Here is a 25,488-nt window from a genome sequence, read left to right on the forward strand (position 1 = left end):
AGATTATGTCCTCCCCTTTATCTTCTCTTTTCTGTTTCCATAAGTCCTACTATATGGATCCTTTATTTATCCTTTCTCTGCTACTATTATCCATCTTGATTTTTAATCTATTTTTTCATTTCTGCTATCAAAACTTTCATCTCCAAAAGTTCTGTCTTGTTCTCTGACTTTTGGATGCAAAAATCTTCTCATCCTGATATTTCTATTGAGTAACTTTTCTCAACAGAGAAACTGCTGTTGATTTTCTCTTTTGTGTTGAAGGCTTTCCTTAAATGCCTGAGAGTATGAGGCTATTTTCTCAAATTCAGGAATGAAGTCCTAAAAGTTGTTTGGAAGTTCTGTGGACATGGCTGGCCACAGGCAGCTTCACTTTGGGCCAAAATTCAGTGACTAGCCAGATACTTTACTGGCCACTCCCTAGGATACTGCTAGGCTGTGTAGATCTTTTCTATGGGATGGCTTAGTTACTGCAGAGAATGATTCTCTAGTCTCCAGGATGGGATAATTTAAACCTAGCCATTAGCATTCAGAACATGGGAGAGAAGAGACCTATGCCTGTTTTTGCCTTCCCTGCAGCCCTCTGGCTCCCAGAGTCCTCGAGTCTGGAGAAATCAATTTCCCATCCCTTCTACGGGATGTGTGGGTAGGAGCATTTTTGTTTGGAGTGGAGGTGGGGCTCTGGAGATTTCTAATAATGCCCTTCCCTGTCTCACCTCTATCTTCTATAAATACCTGAGCCCCATAGCTGAGTCTGGCAGAGGACGTGATACAGAAATACTAGAAGAATATTTCCAAGCATTATAGAGAGTCGTATCTCTTCAAAGGGCTCACTGAATAATGAGAAAGATAAATGAAAAAGCACACGTAACAAAATACATCATGACGAAGTTTCAGAACACCAAGGTTTAAAAGCACATCCTCTACTGCGTGATGTGACCGACAAGGGCTTCATCTCCAAAATATATGAACAGCTCATACAACCCAGTAACAAAAAACAAACACCTCAATCGAAAAATGGGTAGAAGACCTAACCAGCCATTTCAAAGAAGACATACAGATGGCCAACAGGCACATGAGACGATGCTCAACCTAGATAATTATTAGAGAAATGCAAATCAAAAGTACAATGAGGTATCACAGGTATTCACTGGTCAGAATGGCCATCATCAAAAATTTTACAAATAATAAACGCTGAACAAGGTGTGGAGAAAGGGGAACCCTCTTACTGTTGGTGGGAATGTAAACTGGTTCAGCCACTGTTGAAAACAGTATGGAGGTTCTTCAAAACACTAAAAACAGAGTTGCCATGTGATCTAGCAACCCCAAGCCTGGACCGATATCGGAACAAAACTGTAACGCAAAAAGATACATGTTCCCCTATGTGCCCGGAGGCACTATTCACAATAGCCAAGATATTGAAACAACCTAAATGTTGACCAAAGATGAATGGATAAAGAAGATGTGGTATATTTATACAATGGAATATTTCTCGGCCATAAAAAAGAATGAAATATGGTCATTTGCAGCAACATGGATGAACCTAGGGATTATCATACCGTAGGAAGTAAGTCAGATGAAGACAAATACCATATGATATCACGTAGAAAGTAGGGAAAACCACTAGACCATTCAGGTATGACCTAAATCAAATCCCTTATGATTATACAGTGGAAGTGAGAAATAGATTTAAGGGCCTAGATCTGATAGATAGAGTGCCTGATGAACTATGGAATGAGGTTCGTGAGCCTGTACAGGAGACAGGGATCAAGATCATCCCCATGGAAAAGAAATGCAAACAAGCAAAGTGGCTGTCTGGAGATGCCTTACAAATAGCTGTGAAAAGAAGAGGAGTGAAAAGCAAAGGAGAAAAGGAAAGATAGAAACATCTGAATGCAGAGTTCCAAAGAACAGCAAGAAGAGATAAGAAAGCCTTCTTCAGCGATCAATGCAAAGAAATAGAGGAAAACAACAGAATGGGAAAGACTAGGGATCTCTTCAAGAAAATCAGAGATACCAAAGGAACATTTCATGCAAAGATGGGCCCAATAAAGGACAGAAATGGTATGGACCTAACAGAAACAGAAGATATTAAGACGAGATGGCAAGAATACACAGAACTGCACAAAAAAGATCTTCACGACCCAGATAATCACGATGGTGTCATCACTGACCTAGAGCCAGACATCCTGGAATGTGAAGTCAAGTGGGCCTTAGAAAGCATCACTACAAACAAAGCTAGTGGAGGTGATAGAATTCCAGTTGACCTATTCCAAATCCTGAAAGATGATGCTGTGAAAGTGCTGCACTCAATATGCCAGCAAATTTGGAAAATTCAGCAGTGGCCACAGGACTGGAAAAGGTCAGTTTTCATTCCAATCCCAAAGAAAGGCAATGCCAAAGAATGCTCAAACTACCACACTATTGCACTCATCTCACACGCTAGTAAAGTAATGCTCACAATTCTCCAAGCCAGGCTTCAGCAATATGTGAACCGTGAACTTCCTGATGTTCAAGCTGGTTTTAGAAAAGGCAGAGGAACCAGAGATCAAATTGCCAACATCCGCTGGATCATATAAAAAGCAAGAGTTCCAGAAAAGCATCTATTTCTGCTTTATTGACTATGCCAAAGCCTTTGACTGTGTGCATCACAAGAAACTGTGGAGAATTCTGAAGGAGATGGGAATACCAGACCACCTGATCTGCCTCTTGAGAAATTTGTATGCAGGTCAGGAGGCAACAGTTAGAACTTGACATGGAACAACAGACTGGTTCCAAATAGGAAAAGGAGTTCGTCAAGGCTGTATATTGTCACCCTGCTTATTTAACTTCTATGCAGAGTACATCATGAGAAACGCTGGACTGGAAGGAACACAAGCTGGAATCAAGATTGCTGGGAGAAATATCCATCACCTCAGATATGCAGATGGCACCACCCTTATGGCAGAAAGTGAAGAGGAACTCAAAAGCCTCTTGATGAAAGTGAAAGTGGAGAGTGAAAAAGTTGGCTTAAAGCTCAACATTCAGAAAACGAAGATCATGGCATCCGGTCCCATCACTTCATGGGAAATAGATGGGGAAACAGTGGAAACAGTGTCAGACTTTATTTTGGGGGGCTCCAAAATCAGTGCAGATGGTGACTGCAGCCATGAAATTAAAAGACGCTTACTCTTTGGAAGGAAAGTTATGCCAATCTAGATAGCATATTCAAATCAGAGACGTTACTTTGCCAACAAAGGTTCATCTAGTCAAGGCTATGGTTTTTCCTGTGGTCATGTATGGATGTGAGAGTTGGACTGTGAAGAAGGCTGAGCCCCGAAGAATTGATGCTTTTGAACTGTGGTGTTGGAGAAGACTCTTGAGAGTCCCTTGGACTGCAAGGAGATCCAACCAGTCCATTCTGAAGGAGATCAGCCCTGGGATTTCTTTGGAAGGAATGATGCTAAAGCTGAAACTCCAGTACTTTGGCCACCTCATGCGAAGAGTTGACTCATTGGAAAAGACTCTGATGCTGGGAGGGATTGGGGGCAAGAGAAGAAGGGGACGACAGAGGATGAGATGGCTGGATGGCATCACTGACTCGATGGACGTGAGTCTGAGTGAACTCCGGGAGTTGGTGATGGGCAGGGAGGCCTGGCGTGCTACGATTCATGGGGTCACAAAAAGTCGGACACGACTGAGTGACTGATCTGATCTAATCTGATCTGATATGTGGAATCTAAAAATTGATACAAATGAATCAAGCAAAATTTCATGGTCATGGGTTGGAAGACTCAAGATAGTTAAGATGTCTTATTTTCCGTAGCTGCCTACAGCATCAGCACTATCTTGATCTAAACCTCAGCAGGCTGTTCACAGAAATTGATGAGCTGCTTCTGAAATTCTTACACAACAAGCTCTGAAAAAGAACAAAACTGAAGGACTTACATCACCTTATCTTGAGATTTACTGCAAAGACAACAAATTTTTTTTTTAAGTCATGCATTTCATTTCCAAGAGTGACTTTGATTCTTAGATGGTTCTTTTTTTAACCATAGCCTTTTCGATGATATGAATTCACCACCTTCTTGTTCTTTCTTAGGATACCAACTTGATTGTTTTTATATGATCTTCAGAATCATGTTTTTGTCCGTCTAGGTTGCAGGTTTGCTTTAAATGTCCAAAGGTCTTTGGTTGTCTAATAATACTGGAAAATGAAAAAAGAGTAAGGCTTCATCTAGACTCTGAGCAAACTGTGTGTCTATGTCTATATGTGCTGGAAGAAATGTAACAGAATAATAGTTTATTCAGTTTATTTTCAGCGTGCAGGGTAACTTCACAACTGTTTCCTTACTCAAGCCCCACAACAACCCTGAAAGCATTCATGAGGGGTATCCTCGCTACCATTCTACAGAAAGGCAGGGAGAAATGATGAGTTTGTGGGATCACACAGCCACGAGGTGGCGCTCCAGATTTGACCGTCATCTTCGGCCTCCCTCGGTCAGCATTCAGAACTCAGGGAGCAAGTGTTCTGGGAAACGGGAAATCAAACTCCTTGGGAAGGAAAGGTGGCTGACAGCATGGACAGTGGACCCCAGGCGCAACCCCAGGCTGGCTGCAGAGCACGGTGTCGGCAGTGAGGCTGGCTCCAAGGTCTGTTCATCCCTGCAGTGCGAATCCTGGGCTCCGATCAGCCCAGAAATGCTGTTTAATCAGTAACTAGACGACTTCTTTTATTACCCTACTCTTGGCTCCATTTTCAGGTATATGAGAGATCATCTTGCCTAACCCAGTCATTTTACTGATAAGGAGACTGAGGCTGAGAGACAGGGAGTGACCTGTCCAAAGTCACAAGGGAGGTGTTGCTGCTGTTGTTCATCACTAAGTCGTGTCTGGCTCTTTGTGACCCCATGGACTGCGGCACGCCAGGCTTCCCGGTCCTTTACCACCTCCCGGAGTTGACTCAAACTCATCTCCATTGAGTCGGTGATGTCATCAAACCATCTCAACCTATGTCACCCTTTTCTCCTTTTGCCTTCAATCTTTCCCAGTATCAGGGTCTTTTCTAATGAGTCAGCTCTTCCCATCAGGTGGCCAAAATATTGGAGCTTCAGCTTCAGTCCTTCCAATGAATATTCAGGACTGATTTCCTTTAGGATTGACTAGTTGGATCTCCTTGTTGTCCAAGGGACTCTCAAGAGTCTTCTCCGACAGCACAATTCGAAAGCATCAGTTGTTCAGCACTCAGCCTTCTTTACGGTCCAACTCTTACATCTGTATGTTGACTATTGGAAAAACCATAGCTTTGACTCTATGGACCTTTGTTGGCAAAGTGATGTCTCCCCTTCACAAAGGGAGTGAAGCCAGTGAAACAACAAAGAGGGACGAGCCACACCAACCCTTGTGGCTGGGGTTTTACAGATGCGTGGGACCAGGAGGCCCCCAGGGAAATAGGAGGCAGGCAGTTCCCACCGGCTCAGGCTCAACAGCAAACACAGCCTTCTCCCTACATGCGACCACCTCTACAGGCCAGAGAGCCGATGGAAGCGGGAGGATGTGCATGCCCACCTGGGCCTCTCCTTTCTCTTTCATAAAGTAAACATGTTTGCAGGTGCACACATAAAACCCAGTGCTGTGCTGTGAAGCAGGTGCTGGCCTACCACAAACAGAGGCCACACAACTCTCACGGCCTCTTCTCACCAGCCGGCTTGAGTCAGATCCTGGAGGCTCAAGGCCAGCTCAGACAAGAGAGTGAGGAATGACTTCCTGGAGAACAGACGGACATCATAGGTGCACAAGGAGGGACTCACAGGTGCACACAAAGCTCCTTGAGGGAAGACCCAGGGAGTGGGACACCAGGGCAAATCAGATCACCATCCTGTCCACCCGACTTCTTGGAGGGATTGGGGGGGTACCACCCAAAGACCAAGGAGGAGAGACATGTAAGCCCTGGAGAATATCCTATTTTCTGCCAGTTTAAAGCACATCAGTGCAAATGATGCCTATCCTCCCCAAAGTCAGGGATTGTCCAAAAACCAAATTTATAGAAGGTAAAAAGGAAAAGGCATATTTTATTTGATGTTATAGGAAAGATCCTTGTGGGCTTCCCTGGTGGCTCAGTGGTAAAGAACCCTCCTGCCAGTACAGGAGACGTGGGTTTGATTCCTGGATCAGGGAAGATCCCCTGGAGAAGGGAATGGCAACCCACTCCAGTATTCTTGCCTGGAGAATCCCATGGACAGAGGAGCCTGGAGGGCTACAGTTCATGGGGTCGCAAAGAGTTAGACACGACTGAGTAAACAACAGACCCTTGTGGCCACCCTACTCCTGTTAAGTACCAAACTCACCAGAGCTAAAAGCTACATGCTTAGCGAACAAAACTGTGTCCAAATCAGCCTCAGAAGCCTCCTCTGGACAGCACCCTTCGCCCAGTTCCCTGAGTGCCCCCGGATGGACTGGCACCACTGCTTGCCCGCCAGGCTGGCTCTCCCACCGGCTCCAGGGACCAGCAGATCCAGAGCCAGCGGCTGCAGCTGGCAGCCCATTATGGTCCTTGCGGGAGAACAGCTATTGGTGAGTGCTCGTATTTACAAACAGCAGAAAGGACAGTAATGACCCAGAAATCCATACGAGATTCCAGTCAAAGCTGACAGGGAAGAAATAAATAGTCACACCAGGCTCTCCTTTTTAAGACTGTTCCTCATTTGGCCAAGGTTGGGTGTGATCTGTTGGGAAGGCAGCGGATGAAGCTGAGGCTTAAGAGGTCGCGGGCAGTCCTGGGAGGGGTCATGAAATGCCCTCACGTGATGCCTGATGACATGCTCCTGCAGCTGAGGATCAAGATCAAGGGGCAGAAGTGATGTCACTGGCTGCAGACACTGACCTGAGGCTAGACAGGGTGGCTGGCTTCATGCGCCACTCCCAGCTCCACCGTGAACTGCTGGTCACAGGTTCCGTGACTCAGTATACCCACCAGGTGGGACAGATTTTAATTCTTTTGTAAGAGTTATTTGTTTCTTTATTTTTGACTGTCCTGGGTCTTAACTGCACACAGGCTTTCTCAAGTTGAGGAGGGTGGTGGCCACTGTCTAGTGGCGGTGCACGGCTCTAGAGCGTGGGCTCAGTAGTTGTAGCACACAGGTTAGCTGCTCTGCAACATGTAGGATCTTCCCAGACCAGGGATCGAACCTGTGTCCCCAGCATTGGCACGTGGATTCTTAACAACTGGACCACCAGGAAGCCCAGGATGGATGCCAATTCCATGATGAGAACCAGAAAATATCCGTGAGATGGTTCAAACAAGAAAGCATGGTGTGCATGCCTGCAATCATTTCCCAAGGTGGGGAGGGTCCATCTCATGCGACTTTGAAAATGCCTTTATTTTCAAGAGGAAAAGACAAAGCCAGCATAACTCTCTTGGCCACTCCCCAGTGCCAGGTCAAGTTAGATCCTGGCCAGTCCCTAGAAACTCAGCATGGCTCAAAGCTTCCAGAGATGACAGAGCAAGGAGTTAATTCCAAAACCTAACACTGTATTTGTCCCCCTGGGAGATACTGAGCACAGTACAATGCATAGCACTGAGATACCAGGAGTGAACCTGGAGAAAGGCCCCTTCTTCAAGTTGCTAGTTATGAAGGGACCCTGTCTCCAGGCAGGAGGGGCCCTACTTAGATGGGCTCTCTCCAGTTTAATCAGCAGCATGGGCTTACCTGGTGGTCCAGTGGATAAGAATCCACGTTGCAATGCAAGGCATACTGGTTTGATCCCTGGTCCGAGAAGATCCTATTATCAGGCAGCTAAGCCTGAATGCCACAACTACTGAACCCAAGCTCTAGAGCCCACGAGCCCACAACTACTGAAGCCCACATGCCCTAGAGCCTGTGAACAGAGAAGCCACTGCAATGAGAAGCCCGTGCACCTCAACTAGAGTAGCCCCCGCTCTCTGCAAGTAGAAAAAACCCAGGCGCAGGAACGAAGACCCAGCACAGCCAAAAAATAAATAAATAAATCTTAAAAAACCAGCACCCATCAAAAAAAAAACTCAAGTGGCTGTAGGCAGAAAGCAGCCGACATGCAGGCTCTCAAGGGCAGGGACTTCACTCACTCTGCAGTCACTGCAGTCCCAGCCCCGCACAATGACCGGCACAGAGAGGACACTTGATCCGCTCATCACAGGATGACTGAAGCAACAAAGGAGAAGAGAAAAGACACCCATGTTGGAATCCACTCACTCACCAGCCCTGGGGCAACTGATTCCCCAAAGAAGCCAGATTCTCAAGAAACAGGAGGCTCCCCTCAATCGCACCACCCCAGCATTTCCCAGACTTGCCTGGTGTGAAAAATAATGATTTTTTAAAACACACCAGCAAAAGGAGCATAGTGCTTGCCCAGCATCCAGATCCCCTGGTCCCTCTCCTGGGAGGTTCCGATGCTGCGGGGCAGGGGCACCACCCCAGGATCTGCAAGCTTAACCTGCATCCCAGGTCATTCTCGGGAAATGGATCTGGAGAGTACCTGCCAGGCCACCTACCCTTTCCCGGAGGCTGCTGGCCCGGCCCACCCACCTCCCCTCTCAGTGAGAGGAGCCCGCCAGCTGGGTCATCTCAGTTTCAGTCGGCCTATTTTAAGCAATCGCCTGGGATGCAAGGTACCTGCAAGAGGGGATAGACTTGGCGCCCAAGCTCAGGGCCCTCCCACGACAGCTTATGAGTAGCACCCAGAAGTCCCGGAGGCTGCCAGCAGACACACACTGCCAGCCGAGGCTCGTCAGCAGCTGATGGACTCCCTGAGTTCTCTGCCTTCTTGTTGCTTGACCCTCTGACCCTTCCCTTTCAACCTGGTCACTTTTCTCAGCTGCTGACCTGCCAGGAAATGGGTGAGGCGGCGGGGCCCTACAGAGGATCCAGAATTACCTGCAGATCTGTGACCCCAAGGCATCCAGGAGAACAGAAAGCTGACTCAGAGCCAATGGCTCCCACTGGAGGAAATAAACCTAAACTCCGTACACCTGGTCAGAGCTGGACAGAAAGTTCTCAGAGTCTAACTCAGCCGACCGTGGGCACTGCGGGCACAGGACCTGGTGATTCTCTGCCACTCACCGTCCAGCTCCTGCAGGTTTCACACCTGTATCCTCTCCCCATTCCTGGCACTGCCCAGGGCCCCGCCTGGTCACACCACTGTGGCACCAGGACCACACACACCTGCAACCAGACTCGGCAGATACAAGCCTCTTTCTTCTACGAGTAGTCGAGGTGGGTGGATTTCTACCCCTTCAACACTGGTCTGGGCGTGTTAACCTTGTCCTCAGCCAGGCGGCCCCCAGACCTGTGAGGAAGTAGGTTGGTGCCCACCCCACCACTGTGAAAGGCTCAGCTCACATCACCACCTCTGAAGCCCAATGTGTCCCCAAGGACAAAGCCAGGGCCCAGCCCCTCCAGGAAGTGTCTGTGGACCACCTCAGTCCACAGTCTTTGTCCCTGGGACCTCTCCTCCCTTAGACCCTTGGCATCAATGATATCTCCAGGGCACAGCGGGCAGACAGGCAGTCCTGGGAGGTCAGGTGCCCCAGTTTCCTCGTTCTACTGCTTCTCTCCCCCACACCGTCTACCCTTGACTTTGCCCAGGGTTAGAACCTGATTGACAGACTGACTGAAGGACTTCCCTCTTCACAGCCAGAATTAAGTAGCCTACCCAAGACAGGTTCCAAGGCCCAGGGAACTTTCCAGACCTGTCTCCACTCCCCTGGAAGGGAAGAGAAAGCTCAGTCTACACCCCAGGGATCAGCTGACAGCTCCCAAGCTCTCTGGTGTCAGCCACCCTGCCACGTGCTATTCCTTCAGCATCTAACTTTAGACCCTCCTGGTCTCTTCCTCTCCCAGTCCTCATTTAAATGCTCCCCCTCTTTTGTTATTCTAAGCAGAGAATTCTATCTCAGATGAGCTCCAAGATTCATAACAGAGTAGCACCCCTCAATACAGCCAGTCTCTTTGATCCCACAAACTTTGCCCTCACTGTGTCCTTTTTGGTCAGAAACCGTCTTCCTGGCCCAGCCACGCCCTCCTTTCTCCTGTCACCTGACTGGGAGCAGAAGTATCTGCCTGCAGGGGCATAACCCGGCACATTCCCCCAGAAGCTGAACCAGAAAGAAACTGAACAAGAAACCAAGAAACGAACAAGACTAAGAAGCTAACAAAGGAGAAACTGAAGACGGAGGTTAAAGCAGCACTGTGTAATTTCTTTTCATCTTTCTTCTTTTTTCTCACTGAGCCCACATTCCAATTTCATGGGATAGTGCTTTTTTAGTCATTAACCACTTTTGTTGAGATCACTGTAAATTCAAATGCAGTCGTAAGAAATAATACCAAGATCCCTGGTACGCTTCACCCAGTCTCCCTCAACAGTAACATCTCGTAAGACTATAACACCACGACACTGTTATAACCCACAGATCTGATTCAGCTTTTCCATTTTACTTGTACTCATTATTAAGTTCCATAAGATTTTATCCCTGGTGTTTGTCTGTGTATCTACCGACAGTCATGATTCTGAACCAAGACTTCCCTGGCAGTCCAGTGGTTAAGACTCCTCGCTTTCAGTGCAGCAGGTATGGATTCGACCCCACGGACTGTAACCCACCAGACTCCTCTGTCCATGGGATTCTCCAGGCAAGAATACTGGACTGGGATGCCATTTCCTTCTCCAGGGAATCTTCCTGATGCAGGGATTGAACCCGAGTCTCCTGCATTACAGGCAAATTCTTTACCATCTGAGCCACCAGGAAGGCCCCAGGAATGTTAGAAAAGTAAAAGTGTGAAAGTGTTAGTTGCTCAGTCGTTTCCGACTCTTTGCGACCCTATGGACTGCAGCCCGCCAGGCTCCTCTGTCCATGGGATTCTCCAGGCACGAATGCCGGAGCGGGTTGACATTTCCTTCTCCAGGGCCAGGAACATTAGCTCAACTACAAATATAGCAGTTTGGGAGAAAGCACTGAATATGCAAACAAGAAAGTCCCATCACCAGAGAGAGGCCCCAGTCCACGATTACAACCCGTGCAAGGGCAGAGCAAGGAGAGAACTCCGGATCTGTGTCCGGTCCCATCCCCCGGGGGCCACCCTTTCTGGGGAAAATAGCTTTTTCGGCTAGGGCCAGCGTTACAAAGTTCTCCCTTCCCCCAGGGCGCTCGGCATCACAATAGCCCAGCATATTAGCATTGCAATAGAACCAGCCTGATTCCTCCCAGCTCCTCCAGCTCCAAGCAGCTACGGAAACACTCCTCTGGGTCTGCTCTTTGTCCAGCTCAAATGCTCAACTCAACCAACCATTCAAACTGTTTCCTGAACCTCTGGTCATCTGGTGCCACTTCATAGGAGCAATGTTCCCGTTAAGACCTGGAACCCAGAATTCAGCAGCAGAATTCAAACGGGTCAGGGCTGTTCATGAATTTCTTCTGCTAGCCCCTTGGCTCTGTTTCCATTCATTGTTCCATAACACAAGCAATTAGCACACACAAATACCACAAATAAAATAACAATACAGAATGACACATCCTCTGGATGAAACTTTACACAGCAATCAAGAATAGTTTTCAAAGAGTAGGAAAAAACTCTCTAAAATACAATGTTAACTGAAGAAAAACAAAGTCAGTGTTGGGCCCTTCCCACCCTTCCAAACTCCCGCTTAGGTGCCTCCTCTGAGATGCTGCCCAGGAAAGCCCTGCCCCTTCCGGTCTCCCCAGCATCCCAAGCACAGCTCCAGGGGCAGTTGGTCAGCGCTCAAGGTCAACCACCTGCTCCTTAAGGATGGAGGTGGGGAGCGGGAGGGAGCCCTGTCTTGTTCCACAATCCCAGCATGCATAAAGATCTGTAATAAATGTGTAATGAAGTAGTTCATTACAATCATGCCTTTAGCTGCAGAACAGGAAGAACATTATGATTCCATTTGGGAAAAAATACATGTACACATATCTATTAATATGCATAAAAGTATTGGTTCATGCATAAAAGACTGTGGGGGAATAGAAATCAAACTACTTATAGGGATTATGAAACCTGGGGGAGAGAATTTCAGAGGAATTTCACTGTGTACATTTCTACACTGCTCAACTTTTAAAAAAAGTCCTGAGGCGCCCCGGTGGTCCAGTGGTTAAGAATCTGCCTGCCAATGAAGGAGGCACAGGTTTCATCCACGGGTTCAATCCCTGGTCCGGGAAGATCCCACGTGCAGTGGAGCAACTAACCCTGTGGTTCACAACTATTGAGCCCACGTGTGCTACTGAATCCCACTCGCCCTAGAGCCCGTGTTGCGCAACAAGAGAAGCCACAGCAATGAGAAGTCTGCACACCACAAGAAGAGTAGCCCCTGCTCACCACAACTAGAGAAAACCCGCACAGCCAAAAATAAATAAAATAAAATATGAAAATAATTGTTTAAAGTATGACCAAGTAAAAAAGCTGGGGAGCGGGGAGATTTACTTGACATTTTAGGGAGACACATTACAGGCCTGGCTTCGTCAACTCAAAACTCTGGGTCTGCTGTGGCGCCTGCTGGCTTCTTGGACTCCTTCGGTCCCAGCCGTGGGAGGCTGAAGACTAGGAGTCTGCAGTCAGGGTGGTGCGCTCGCTCTCAGCGAAGCCGGACAGAGTGCTATTCTGCACGGCCTCTCCTGCAGGCAGCCCAGGGCCTTCTGACTCACGATTAAGTCATTCCAGTTGTCGGCCTTTCCCTCCTGGTAGGATGCCACCGACAGAGACGATTTCTCCAAGACCACGTCAGAGCTGTTTTGATATAAGAAACGACACAGGAAGGACGCAGGGGCAGCCCCAAGGCCACTGCCCTGAGCGACTTGGGTGCGTGAGGGCACCCTCTTGGGCACAGCTGTGCAGCGAGACACCCGTTCCTCCAGCCTGCAGTCCTCCACTGTGCCCAGCAGACAGGAGGCTGAGACGCCTTCCAGAACATACACTGCACATAAACAACCACACACTAGGTAAACCCCTGGACATGGCACAGACCGCACAGAGCATGCAAAACATAAACAACCTGATTAGTTTCCTCTGGCAGGTGAAATTCTTCTATTTTAAAATTCCCATTATGGGCTTCCCTGGCGGCTCAGTGGTATAGAATCAGCCTGCCAGTACAGGGTTTGACCCCTGGTCAGGGAAGATCCCACACGCAGCAGAGCAATTACTGAGCCTGTGCTCTAGAGCCGGGGAGTCGAAACAACTGAAGCCCACGTGCCCTTGAGCTCCACACAAGAGAAGCCATCGCAATGAGAAATCTGTGCACCACAATGAAGAGTAGCCCCCCTCACCGCAACTAGAGAAAAGCCCACACAGCAACGAAGACCCAGCACAGCCAAAAATAAATAAATTAAAAAAAATTTTTTTAATTCCCATAATGATTTCTAACCACGCGTATCCTAAACAAAAGCTACATTTTTCAGCGTCATCTCCAGTTGGTCTCCTGGTTTACCATGTGAGGTTTACCAACCTCATCAAAGGAGAAACCACTCGGGTGTGGTGTGAGAGGTCGGCAGTGGACCCATGTTGGCGCCTGGTGCTCAGGACTCTGTCCAACCAAGTGTTCCAGGGCTTTGCTGGGGATGTGCGTCAATCACCCACCCTTTGGAATATAACTGTACAATGGCTTTGCGGTTAAGGCCGTAGACTTTGAAGTCGCACAGATCTAGGTTTGAACTCTCACTCTGCCTCTAACTGCCTTGCAGCCATTCCATTCAGTTCAGTTCTGTCACTCAGTCTTGTCCGACTCTTAGCAACCCCATGGACTGCAGCACGCCAGGCTTCCCTGTCCATCACCAACTCCTGGAGCTTGCTCAAACTCATGTCCATTGAGTCGGGGATGCCATCCAACCATCTTATCCTCTGTCGTCCCCTTCTCCTGCCTTCAATCTTGCCCAGCATCAGAGTCTTTTCCAATGAGTCAGTTCTTTCCATCAGGTGGCCAAAGTATTGGAGTTTCAGCTTCAGCATCAGTCCTTCCAATGAACATTCAGGACTGAGTTCCTTTAGGATAGACTGGTTGGATCTTCTTGCTGTCCAAGGGATTCTCAAGAGTCTTCTCCAACACCACAGTTCAAAGCTATCAATTCTTCAGCACTCAGCTTTCTTTACAGTCCAACTCTCACATCCATACATGACTACTGGAAAAACCATAGCTTTGACTAGACAGACCTTTGTCGGCAAAGTAATATCTCTGCTTTTTAATATGCTTTCTAGGTTGGTCATAGCTTTTCTTCCAAGCAGCAAGTGTTTTTTAAATTCATGGCTGCAGTCACCATGGCTGCAGTGATTCTGGAGCCCCCAAAAATAAAGTCTCTTACTGTTTCCATTGTTTCCCCATCTGTTTGCTGGGACTGGATGCCATGATCTTCGGTTTTTGAATGTTGAGTTTTAAGTCAGCTTTTTCACCTTCCTCTTTCACCTTCATCAAGAGGTTCTTTAGTTCCTCTTTACTTTCTGCCATTAGAGTGGTATCATCTGCATATCTGAGGTTGTTGATATTTCTCTTGGCAATCTTGATTCGAACCTGTGCATCATCTAGCCCAGCATTTCGCATGATGTACTCTGTATATAAGTTAAATATGCAGGGTGACAATATACAGCCTTGACTCACTCCTTTCCTAATTGGGAACGTCTGTTCCATGTCCGGTTCTAACTGTTGCTTTGTGAGTTGCATACAAATTTCTCAGGAGGCAGGTAAGGTGGTCTGGTATTCCCATCTCTTGAAGAATTTTTCACAGTTTGTTGTGATCTACACAATCAAAGGCTTTGGTGTAATCAATAAAGCAGAAGTAGATGTTTTCCTGGAACTCTCTTGCTTTTTCAATGATCCAGCGGATGTTGGCAATTTGATCTCTGGTTCCTCTGCCTTTTCTAAATCCAGCTTGAACATTCAGAAGTTCACAGTTCACGTAATATTGAAGCTTGGCTTGGAGAATTTTGAGCATTACTTTGCTAGCATGTGAGATGGTTGCAATTGTGCAGTAGTTTGAACATTCTTTGGCATTGCCTTTCTTTGGGACTGGGCCATTATGCAAACCTTTTGAATCTCAGTACTGTCATCTGTAGGGGCTTCCCAGGTGGCACAGTGGTAAACAATTCACCTCCCAAGGCAGGAGACACAAGACACACAGATTTGATCCCTGGTGGGGAAGATCCCCTGGAGGAGGAGATGGCAATCCACTCCAGTATTCTTCCTTGGAGACTCCCATGGACAGAGGAGCCTGGTGGGCTACAGTCCCTGGGGTCACAAAGAATCAGACACGACTGAGCAACTGAATACACATGGTCATCTATAAACTCGGCATTTTTCTCCTATGGTTGCTGTGAGGATAAGAAAGAATAAACCAAAGCGTTCATATTTAGCGATGGGTAGTAATGACTGTCATCCTATTCTTCTTCACCTTTCACCACCATCACCACCAACTCAAGAGAATAAAGGATCCAAGATTCTGAGGCATTAGTCAACCATCACAAGGGTTCTAAAGATTCTGTTGCTAAGCCTAGAAGAACAAGCAAATTCTGAAAACGTGAGCTTCCAAGATGGAATTCTCAGTAGGAACCTACTTCTAGAAAAGTTCTTAGCAAAGAAAAAAGGGCAAATACTGCCCACGAACATTGAGCAAACCCCAAACACTCTTCTCACCACTGCCAGCCCAGGTGAGAGTTCCATGAGCCTCTCAGAAGTTCCCAGTGACCCTTCCTGTACTACCAAATGGTTATTATAAATGTGTTCAGTCCCAGAAAGTCCCAAGAAGAAAAATCCATTTTCTTACCAAATCAAATCAGCTCTTACCCTTAGTGCTTCATCCCTTTCTGAGCCCACTGGGCTACTAGCCCTGTATTTCACTAAGGCAGTCCAAGTGGAATACAGCAAAGCCAGACTGCTTGGGTTCAAATCCTGATCTCACCACTGTTTCGCTCTGTGACCTTAGGCAAGTTACTTCGCCTCTCTGTGCTCCACTTCCTTCACTTACAAAACGATAATAATAGTACTGACGCTAAGAGGTATAATACATGGTCCATGCTCAATATACTCAGCTTTAGTATTCTAAACACTCCAGCAGCATGCATGTGGCCAGAAGCCACATCTTTGGGACCTGGGCTCCTTGGGGGCTTGTCACACAGTCACTACTTTTCTAAGAATAGACTTTCTCTTTTAGGAGATATGAGCCAATAGCCTGGGCAGAACCACAGGCTAGAGAAGGAGATGGCACCAGAGGAACTCCAGAACGACGGCAGCCACAGACCACAGCTGGCCGCGAGAGGCTCAGATGTGGGCGGAGGAAGAGGGCTGTGATGAGATGCACCCCTACCAAGAAGCCAGCTCATGGCAACTCCCAGGGGTTTGCAGGTGACACAGCCTTCTTCCTTGGGCAGCTGTCAAGCTAGTGTCATCTTCTCTTACCCTCAGTTTTCCCGTGTCCTAAATGAAGGCCATGGATTTCCAAGTCTTCCCAGGACTGAGGTGGAGGGAAGGCTGGGTAAGAGCTGAGGAACACAGGCTTCCTGTCCATTCACGGCACCCAGGTCTCAGTACCCCGCCAACCCCCCACCGCACACACCTCCCAGCACAGGGCCTTCCCCTTCCGGAGGGGCCAGCACAGAACAGAGAAAGAAGGAAGTGCTTACAGTTCTATTTTGTGTAAGGAGAAAGGGTCGAATAGCCGGTCTCAGCACCATTTCCCTTTCCCAGGAGGACCTTGTTCATAGAAGCCAAGTAAAGGGAGGAGAAATAAAGACTGGAAGAGGGTCTCCATCACTGGGGAGACATTCCCTGTGTTCTGGAGGCAGGCCACACACCTGTACACCAGGCTGCACCTTATAAAGAGCTCACATGTAAATTATCCCTTTTAATCTTTGCAACAAGCCTGTAACATACATATCATTCTTATAACATAGAAACTGAAGCATAGAAAGATTAGGTAACATCTCTGAGATCACCTGGAGGGAAAGCAGTGGCATCAGGTCTTGGCTCCACATTAAATATTCCTGTCACCACGTCACAGGTGGCTCTGGCTATAATTCACCTACCCTGGTCCTTCAAGCCTGGGTCAGACACCCCTCCTGAGTGGCCCTCCAGCTTGTCCAGAACCCAGTTCTTACCATGAAGAATCAAATATCTCTATGCTACACTATGGCATCACTGACTCAATGGACATGAGTTTGAGCAAACTCTGGCACATAGTGAATGACAGAGGAGCCTGGTGTGCTGCAGTCCGTGGAATCGCAGAATCAGACTCAAGTCAGCAACTGAAACAATAACAGTGCTACACCCTATTGGGCGGTCCCTGAAGGCAGAGATTGTGTGGCTGGGCTCTCCCTCAGGACTACTGCCCAGGGCCTGGCACTTGCTCTGTCGATGGGCCCCTAATAACTATCTGTCATGTGGATGACCAACTAACAAAGAGAGGAGACCCTGAGAATAGCCAGAGCTGCAGAGCCTAGCCCCCAAGACATCTGATTTTGACCCCACCAAATCTGCTCTCCTAATCCTGGTCTCTGCATGCCGAGGGGACAGAGTCTCACCCGGGCAACACTGACTTGAGAAAGAACCAAGGACTCCTTCCAAGCAGCTGCCTGACCACCATCTAAGGTTTGACTGGGGCCAAGACACCCAGTGAGGCAGGCTTCCAGTTATTGTCAGTGTCCATGATAACTGACATCCGTGCCCCTACTCGCGTGCAGGCTGGGCTCATGGTCCCCAGACAGGACATGTACATCAGGTCTCTGCAAACACTGGGGAACACATAGATGGCCACCTCCCACTGAATAGTAATAGGATCAGGTGGAGGGCGCTGGGGCCACAGTCATCAGCCTTGGGAAGGAGGCAGCCAGATCCAAGCATCACCAAACAGAACCTTTCTCCCGCCATGAAGGGATGGAAGTGGCCAGGAGAAAGGAACTCAAAAGCAACAACGCTTCTGAGGGACTCAGCATGACCCAGACTGGCTCTGCTAACGCAGAGGACAAACGCAGGGGCAGCGGCTATGCTCCTGGTCAGAAAACAGCTGAGGCAGAGTCCACAGACCCTGGCTGCAAATGTGGCAGGGTGATCAGAGTGTGAGAGAGCTGGGGAAGCATGAAGCAGGAAGGCACAAGGGGAGACTTCCTGGAGAAACTGAAATGAGCTTTGGGCACAGCAAGCTACTTCCTTCAGGACTGTGTTAAACAACCGCTCAGTCATGTCTGACTCTTTGCGACTCCATGGACTATAGTCCACCAGGCTCCTCTGTCCATGGGATTTGCTGGGCAAGAATACTGGAGTGGGTAGTCATTTCCTTCTCCAAAGGATCTTTCCATCCCAGGGATTAAACCTGGGTTTCTTGCATGGTAGGCAGATTCTTTGCTCTCTGAGCCACCAGGGGAGCCCAGAGTTACGTCTAATTTTCATTCACATCTCTTAGCATGGCTCTCAAGAGCGTAAGGGCTCTTGAGAAATAACCAGATCTTATTTGTCTTCGAGAGCCCGGCCCAAGACCAGTACATGGTACTGCCAGTTCCAAGGAGCTTGGCGGGAGGAAAGATGGAGTGATCCACGTGGGAGAAAATGGCAGAACTGGCGTTGAGAATGATGAGCTTCAAGGAAGGTGAGAAATGAGGAGGGACCAAAGGGGAAGGAAGTGAGGGCTGACGGGTGGCCGTGGGAGTTCAAAGGCCAGTGTGGCATGTGGGCAGTGTCAGCTGGAGAGGGTCCCTGAAAGGGAAGTGAGGAAGAGGGAGGGAAGAAAAACAGTCCTGAAATAACACCACCAGACAGCGGGCTCTCTGCTGAGAAGGCAGGACTCTAGAGCTCCTCTAACAGGCAATTATCAGGGATTCACAAACACGGGAATTACGGGAAGGAAACATCAGCCGCCAGCAGCGCAGACAACTGGCCACAGACCCCAGCCTCCAGACTGGGTGCTGAGTCCTGCTTCCTCCTGCACAGGGTGGACAAGTGGAGAAAAGAGTGCCCACCTCAGTTGTGATTGGTGGCTCAGGGCACCAAGGCAGACCCAGAATCTAGTCTTTGGCAAGCTCCCTCAGTCCACACACCACTGGAGAAATGGATTGGTCCGTGAGACCTCCCAAATCAGGCCCAATGTGGGCCCAACCACCGAGTGCGGGCCAGTAGAGGAGCTCACTGGCCCCAGGATCTCGGGAGAGAGGAGGACCCGCCCATGTTTGCAGAGCCCCAAACAACTCCCACGTCTCAGCAGCCCTCAGTGCTGGTGACCTGGGGTGCAGGGGATGCTGGGGGCCCCACTACAGGGAGGTGGAGGCCTGGCTGCCAGTTCTGCCTGGGCACTGCCACCTAGGGTGCCCTTTTACTGCCATCAGTAAAGAAACTAACAATCCATTTCCACTCTCTATGCTAAGATTTAATGTTTTCAAGTTCCCAACTCATTAGAAAAGCCCCTGAAGCTGGGAAAGATTGAAGGCAGAAGGAGAAGAGGGGGCGACAGAGGATGAGATGGTTGGATGACATCACCAATCCAATGGACATGAGTTTGAGCAAACTCCAGGAGATGGTGAAGGACAGGGAAGCCTGGCGTCCTGCAGTGCATGGGGTCGCAAAGAGTCAGACACGACTGAGCGGGACAGGGCTGAGCGACTGAACAACAGCAACAAAGATTCTTTCCGCCAAACGAGAGCTCCCTGCTTCAGGGTCTCCGACAGGTTCAAGACACAGGTTCCCACTTCCTTCCCAAAGGCCTCCATCCGCCTTCCGAGAAGACCAACCAAGCCCCACCCTGGAGTCCTAAACTCCAGGTTCTATGGCAACCGAAGTTCTGGGCTCCCGGTTGCCCTCTGCCAGGGGGGGCTCTGATGCCTTCTGACCAGCAAGACAAGAGCAAATTCCCGCAGAGACCAAGGATTCCAGAACGCCAGAGCCGCCTGGAAACTTCCCTACCCGGCCCAAAGCCCCGCTCGCAGCCTGCGCCGCGGCTTCCTTACCGAGGCGCAGGGACAGCGCGGAGATAACCAGGTGCCGAGACGAGTCCACTTCCAGGCCAGGGAACTGCCCGGGGTTGGGGTGGGGGAGAGGGCCGGGGGAGGGGACCACGGGGCTGAGCTGAAGGTCCGGCCAGGCACCCGCCAAGCAGGAAATTCCACCTGTCGGGCCGGCGCCGCGGCCACAAACCGGCAGCGCAGCGGCTCCCTCGGCCGAGACAAGCGCGGCGCTGGCGGTTCCCCGGTCCCCCTGGTCCCCCCAGCGCCCAAACACCCCCCGATTCCCACCCGCCGATTCCCTGGCCCCCCCGGCCGCCCCTCTGAGCCCCCCGACCCCCCGCGCGTCCCGCCTCGACGGCGCCCGCGCCGCCCACCTCCGGCCGCGAGGTGTACTTGAGTCCAGCGCCGAGGTCACCGGAGCCGCCTGCGCCCCTGCGCGCCCGCTCGCTCTTCATGGTCCCGGAGGCCGTGGGGCTCTAGCCATCGCCGGGAGGCCGGGGCCGGGGCGCGGGACTGGCCTCGTTCAGATCGCAGGCCCTGCGCTCCGGCCGCCTAGGCTCTGCCCGGCCCTTCCTGTCGCGCGCAGGTAGTTTCAGGGTGTGGCTCCCGGGTCGCCCCGCCCCGACCGCCGCGCCGCCGCACCTTCTCGGCCCGTGCCCTCCCCACCCTCGCCCCCGCCCCTCTCCCCCATCTCTGCCCCCTCCCCTCCCCCTTTCCCTGCCCCCACCCCATCTCCGCCCCCACCCACCGGGCTCGCGGCTGCCTCCTCCCCTGGGGAACCGGGAAGCACGGCCACCTCCTGAAGGTGGTGGAGCCGCCAGGCTGACTACCTGCCCCATGGTGGCCCTCGGCTCGCACTGTGCCCCGCACCGAAGAGGCTGCGGGAAGGACCGAGTGATGGCGAAACTTAACCCCCCTGCCCTCCTCCTCGCCTACAAGTGGCCCTTTCCGCTGGAAGACAGCCTCCCAGCCGCCTCTCTGAGGCCCACCACGATTTCCCTCCGTCCCTGCCTCCCTCCATCTTCAAACTCTCCCCACCTAGTTCCACATCCAGGTCCCACGTAGAATACCTCCAGATCAGATCAGTCGCTCAGTCGTGTCCGACTCTTTGAGACCTCATGAATCGCAGCACGCCAGGCCTCCCTGTCCATCACCAACTCCCGGAGTTCACTCAGACTCACATCCATCGAGTCAGTGATGCCATCCAGCCATCTCATCCTCTGTCGTCCACTTCTCTTACTGCCCCCAATCCCTCCCAGCATCAGAGTCTTTTCCAATGAGTCAACTCTTCGCATGAGGTGGCCAAAGTACTGGAGTTTCAGCTTTAGCATCATTCCTTCCAAAGAAATCCCAGGGCTGATCTCCTTCACAATGGACTGGTTGGATCTCCTTGCAGTCCAAGGGACTCTCAAGAGTCTTCTCCAACACCACAGTTCAAAAGCATCAATTCTTCGGCACTCAGCCTTCTTCACAGTCCAACTTTCACATCCATACATGACCACAGGAAAAACCATAGCCTTGACTAGATGAACCTTTGTTGGCAAAGTAATGTCTCTGCTTTTGAATATGCTATCTAGGTTGGTCATAACTTTCCTTCCAAGGAGTAAGCGTCTTTTAATTTCATGGCTGCAGTCACCATCTGCACTGATTTGGGAGCCCAGAAAAATAAAGTCTGACACTGTTTCCACTGTTTCCCCATCTATTTCCCATGAAGTGATGGGACCAGATGCCATGATCTTCGTTTTCTGAATGTTGAGCTTTAAGCCAACTTTTTCACTCTCCACTTTCACTTTCATCAAGAGGCTTTTGAGTTCCTCTTCACTTTCTGCCATAAGGGTGGTGCCATCTGCATATCTGAGGTGATTGATATTTCTCCTGGCAATCTTGATTCCAGCTTGTGTTCCTTCCAGTCCAGCGTTTCTCATGATGTACTCTGCATAGAAGTTAAATAAGCAGGGTGACAATATACAGCCTTGACGAACTCCTTTTCCTATTTGGAACCAGTCTGTTGTTCCATGTCCAGTTCTAACTGTTGCTTCCTGACCTGCATACAAATTTCTCAAGAGGCGGATCAGGTGATCTGGTATTCCCATCTCTTTCAGAATTTTCCACAGTGTCTTGTGATGCACACAGTCAAAGGCTTTGACATAGTCAATAAAGCAGAAATAGATGTTTCTCTGGAACTCTCTTGCTTTTTCCATGATCCAGCGGATGTTGGCAATTTGATCTCTGGTTCCTCTGCCTTTTCTAAAACCAGCTTGAACATCAGGAAGTTCACGGTTCACATATTGCTGAAGCCTGGCTTGGAGAATTGTGAGCATTACTTTACTAGCGTGTGAGATGAGTGCAATTGTGCGGTAGTTTGAGCATTCTTTGGCATTGCCTTTATTTGGGATTGGAATGAAAACTGACCTTTTCCAGTCCTGTGGCCACTGCTGAATTTTCCAAATTTGCTGGCATATTGAGTGCAGCACCTCCACAGCATCATCTTTCAGAACTTGGAATAAGTCAACTGGAATTCTATCACCTCCACTAGCTTTGTTTGTAGTGATGCTTTCTAAGGCCCACTTGACTTCACATTCCAGGATGTCTGGCTCTAGGTCAGTGATGACACCATCATGATTACCTGGGTCGTGAAGATCTTTTTTGTACAGTTCTTCTGTGTATTCTTGCCATCTCGTCTTAATATCTTCTGCTTCTGTTAGGTCCATACCATTTCTGTCCTTTATTGAGCCCATCTTTGCATGAAATGTTCCTTTGGTATCTCTGATTTTCTTGAAGAGATCCCTAGTCTTTCCCATTCTGTTGTTTTTCTCTATTTCTTTGCATTGATCGCTGAAGAAGGCTTTCTTATCTCTTCTTGCTGTTCTTTGGAACTCTGCATTCAGATGTTTCTATCTTTCCTTTTCTCCTTTGCTTTTCGCTTCTCTTCTTTTCACAGCTATTTGTAAGGCCTCCCCAGACAGCCATTTTGCTTTTTTGCATTTCTTTTCCATGGGGATAGTCTTGATCCCTGTCTCCTGTACAATGTCAGAAACCTCATTCTATAGTTCATCAGGCACTCTATCTGTCAGATCTAGGCCCTTAAATCTATTTCTCACTTCCACTGTATAATCATAAGGGATTTGATTTAGGTCATACCTGAATAGTCTAGTGGTTTTCCCTACTTTCTTCAATTTAGGTCTGAATTTGGCAATAAGGAGTTCATGGTCTGAGCCACAGTCAGCTCCTGGTCTTGTTTTTGCTGACTGTATAGAGCTTCTCCATCTTTGGCTGCAAAGAATATAATCAATCTGATTTCGATGTTGACCATCTGGTGATGTCCATGTGTAGAGTCTTCTCTTGTGTTGTTGGAAGAGGGTGTTTGTTATGACCAGTGCATTTTCTTGGCAAAACTCTATTAGTCTTTACCCTGCTTCATTCCGTATTCCAAGGCCAAATTTGCCTGTTATTCCAGGTGTTTCTTGACTTCCTACTTTTGCATTCCAGTCCCCTATAATGAAAAGGACATCTTTTTTGGGTGTTAGTTCTAAAAGGTCTTGTAGGTCTTCATAGAACCGTTCAACGTCAGCTTCTTCAGCATTACTGGTTGGGGCATAGACTTGGATTACTGTGATATTGAATGGTTTGCCTTGGAAACAAACAGAGATCATTCTGTCATTCTTGAGATTGCATCCAAGTACTGCATTTTGGACTCTTTTGTTGACCATAATGGCTACTCCATTTCTTCTGAGTGTTTCCTGCCCACAGTAGTAGATATATATAATGGTCATCTGAGTTAAATTCACCCATTCCAGTCCATTTCAGTTTGCTGATTCCTAGAATGTAGACATTCACTCTTGCCATCTCTTGTTTGACCACTTCCAATTTGCCTTGATTCATGGACCTGACATTCCAGGTTCCTATGCAATAACAGAACCCAAACAAAACCCAGGACTGCCCCTGGGCCAGCCTGCCGCTCCAGCCACTGCCCTCGGTCCCTCCTGCCAGCAGCTGCCCGCCCAGCTCTCCCCAAGTTCCTCAACCCCGTGCCCTCCTCTCTGTCCTGGGCTCCATCACCCATCCGCAGCATCTGATACCCATAGATCCGGACCTCCAATGCCCACCTTACCTGATTCAGGCCTCCAATGCCCACCTTCCCTGGATTGTAGTCCTACGTTCTTGCCCCTAAACATCAAGGTTCCTAAAGCTCTCTCTTTCAGTCTCTTTTTCCTCTACACTTTCTCAGCAACTTATCTTGTGGTTTCAAGGAGGTAGATCTGGGATTTCCCTGGTGGTCCAGTGGCTGAGATTCAGGGGGCTGGGGTCGATCCCTGGTTAGGGAACTAGATCCCACATGCTGCAATTAAGACCTGGCGAAGCCAAATAAATATTTTTTAAACCCCACAAAGCCAACATGCCCTGCATTGTTAAAATAACTTAAAAAGGAGGTAAGTCAATGGCAGTACTCCAGTACTCTTGCCTGGAAAATCCCATAGATGGAGGAGCCTAGTAGGCTGCAGTCCCTGGGGTCACCAAGAGTTGGACATGACTGAGTTGCTTCACTTTCACATTTCACTTTCATGCATTGGAGAAGGAAATGGCAACCCACTCCAGTATTCTTGCCTGGAGAATCACAGGGATGGGGGAGCCTGGCAGGCTGCCGTCTATGGGGTGTCACAGAGTCAGACACGACTGAATCGACTTAGCAGCAGCAGCAAGTCTGCCTTCCTAGCACTGATATTACAAAAGAGTGGCAATCTGGCATTAACAGTTCTTTGGGAACTTCTCCATACTCTACTGGTATTACACAACCAACAAGTAATACTGAGCACAGACTGTGTGCTGAGTCTTGCTCTAGGTACTGGGAGACAAGAGTAAACAAAATAAAAGCCCTCCTTTGCAGCCAGCAAAGGTCCGTCTAGTCAAAGCTATGGTTTTTCCAGTAGTCATCTATGAATGTGAGAGTTGGACTATAAAGAAAGCTGAGTGCTGAAGAATTGATGCTTTTGAACTGTGATGTTGGAGAAGACTCTTAAGAGTCCTTTGGACAGCAAGGAGATCCAACCAGTCAATCCTAAAGGAAATCAGTCCTGAATATTCATTGGAAGAACTGATGCTGAAGCTGAAACTCCAATACTTTGGCCACCTGATGCAGAGAACTGACTCATTTGAAAAGATCTTGATGCTGGGCAAGATTGAAGGCAGGAGGAGAAGGGGACGACAGAGGATGAGATGGTTGGATGGCATTGCCAACTCGATGGACATGAGTTCGAGTAGGCTCAGGAGTTGATGATGGACAGAGAAGTCTGGCGTGCTCCAGTCCATGGGGTCTCAAAGAGTTGGACACGACTCAGCAACTGAACTGAACTGAACTGAACTTGCAGTCAGGAAGCTCCGAACATCCTTCCCAGACTTGTCCATCCTGCACTGTTTCCTCCAGTTATAATATGATCATTCTCCTAGGCTCCAGACCGGGGAGTCATCTCTGACTCTCCACCCTCCTTTGCATCTCATATGTAATTTGTTCCAGACCTCACCAAGTCTCTCTTAAGTGGGTGATGTGTAGCAGCCTCTC

The 25,488-nt window shown here is 49.0% G+C and overlaps 1 protein-coding gene across 2 annotated transcripts in view; it reads right to left on the reverse strand.

The window, feature by feature from the left end:
• Window positions 1-20,485, reverse strand: part of ST14 (ST14 transmembrane serine protease matriptase) — a 39,952-nt gene extending 19,467 nt beyond the window's left edge. For both annotated transcript variants that reach the window (XM_055581167.1, XM_055581166.1), the window contains exon 1: window positions 20,306-20,485. In XM_055581167.1, coding sequence (XP_055437142.1) covers window positions 20,306-20,386 — 81 coding nt within the window. In that variant the 5' untranslated portion in view covers window positions 20,387-20,485. The remainder of the gene's footprint in view (window positions 1-20,305) is intronic.
• Window positions 20,486-25,488: the final 5,003 nt, after the last annotated feature.

This window comes from Bubalus kerabau, chromosome 5 (genome assembly GCF_029407905.1).
Source record: "Bubalus kerabau isolate K-KA32 ecotype Philippines breed swamp buffalo chromosome 5, PCC_UOA_SB_1v2, whole genome shotgun sequence".
Taxonomy (NCBI): Eukaryota; Metazoa; Chordata; class Mammalia; order Artiodactyla; family Bovidae; genus Bubalus; species Bubalus kerabau.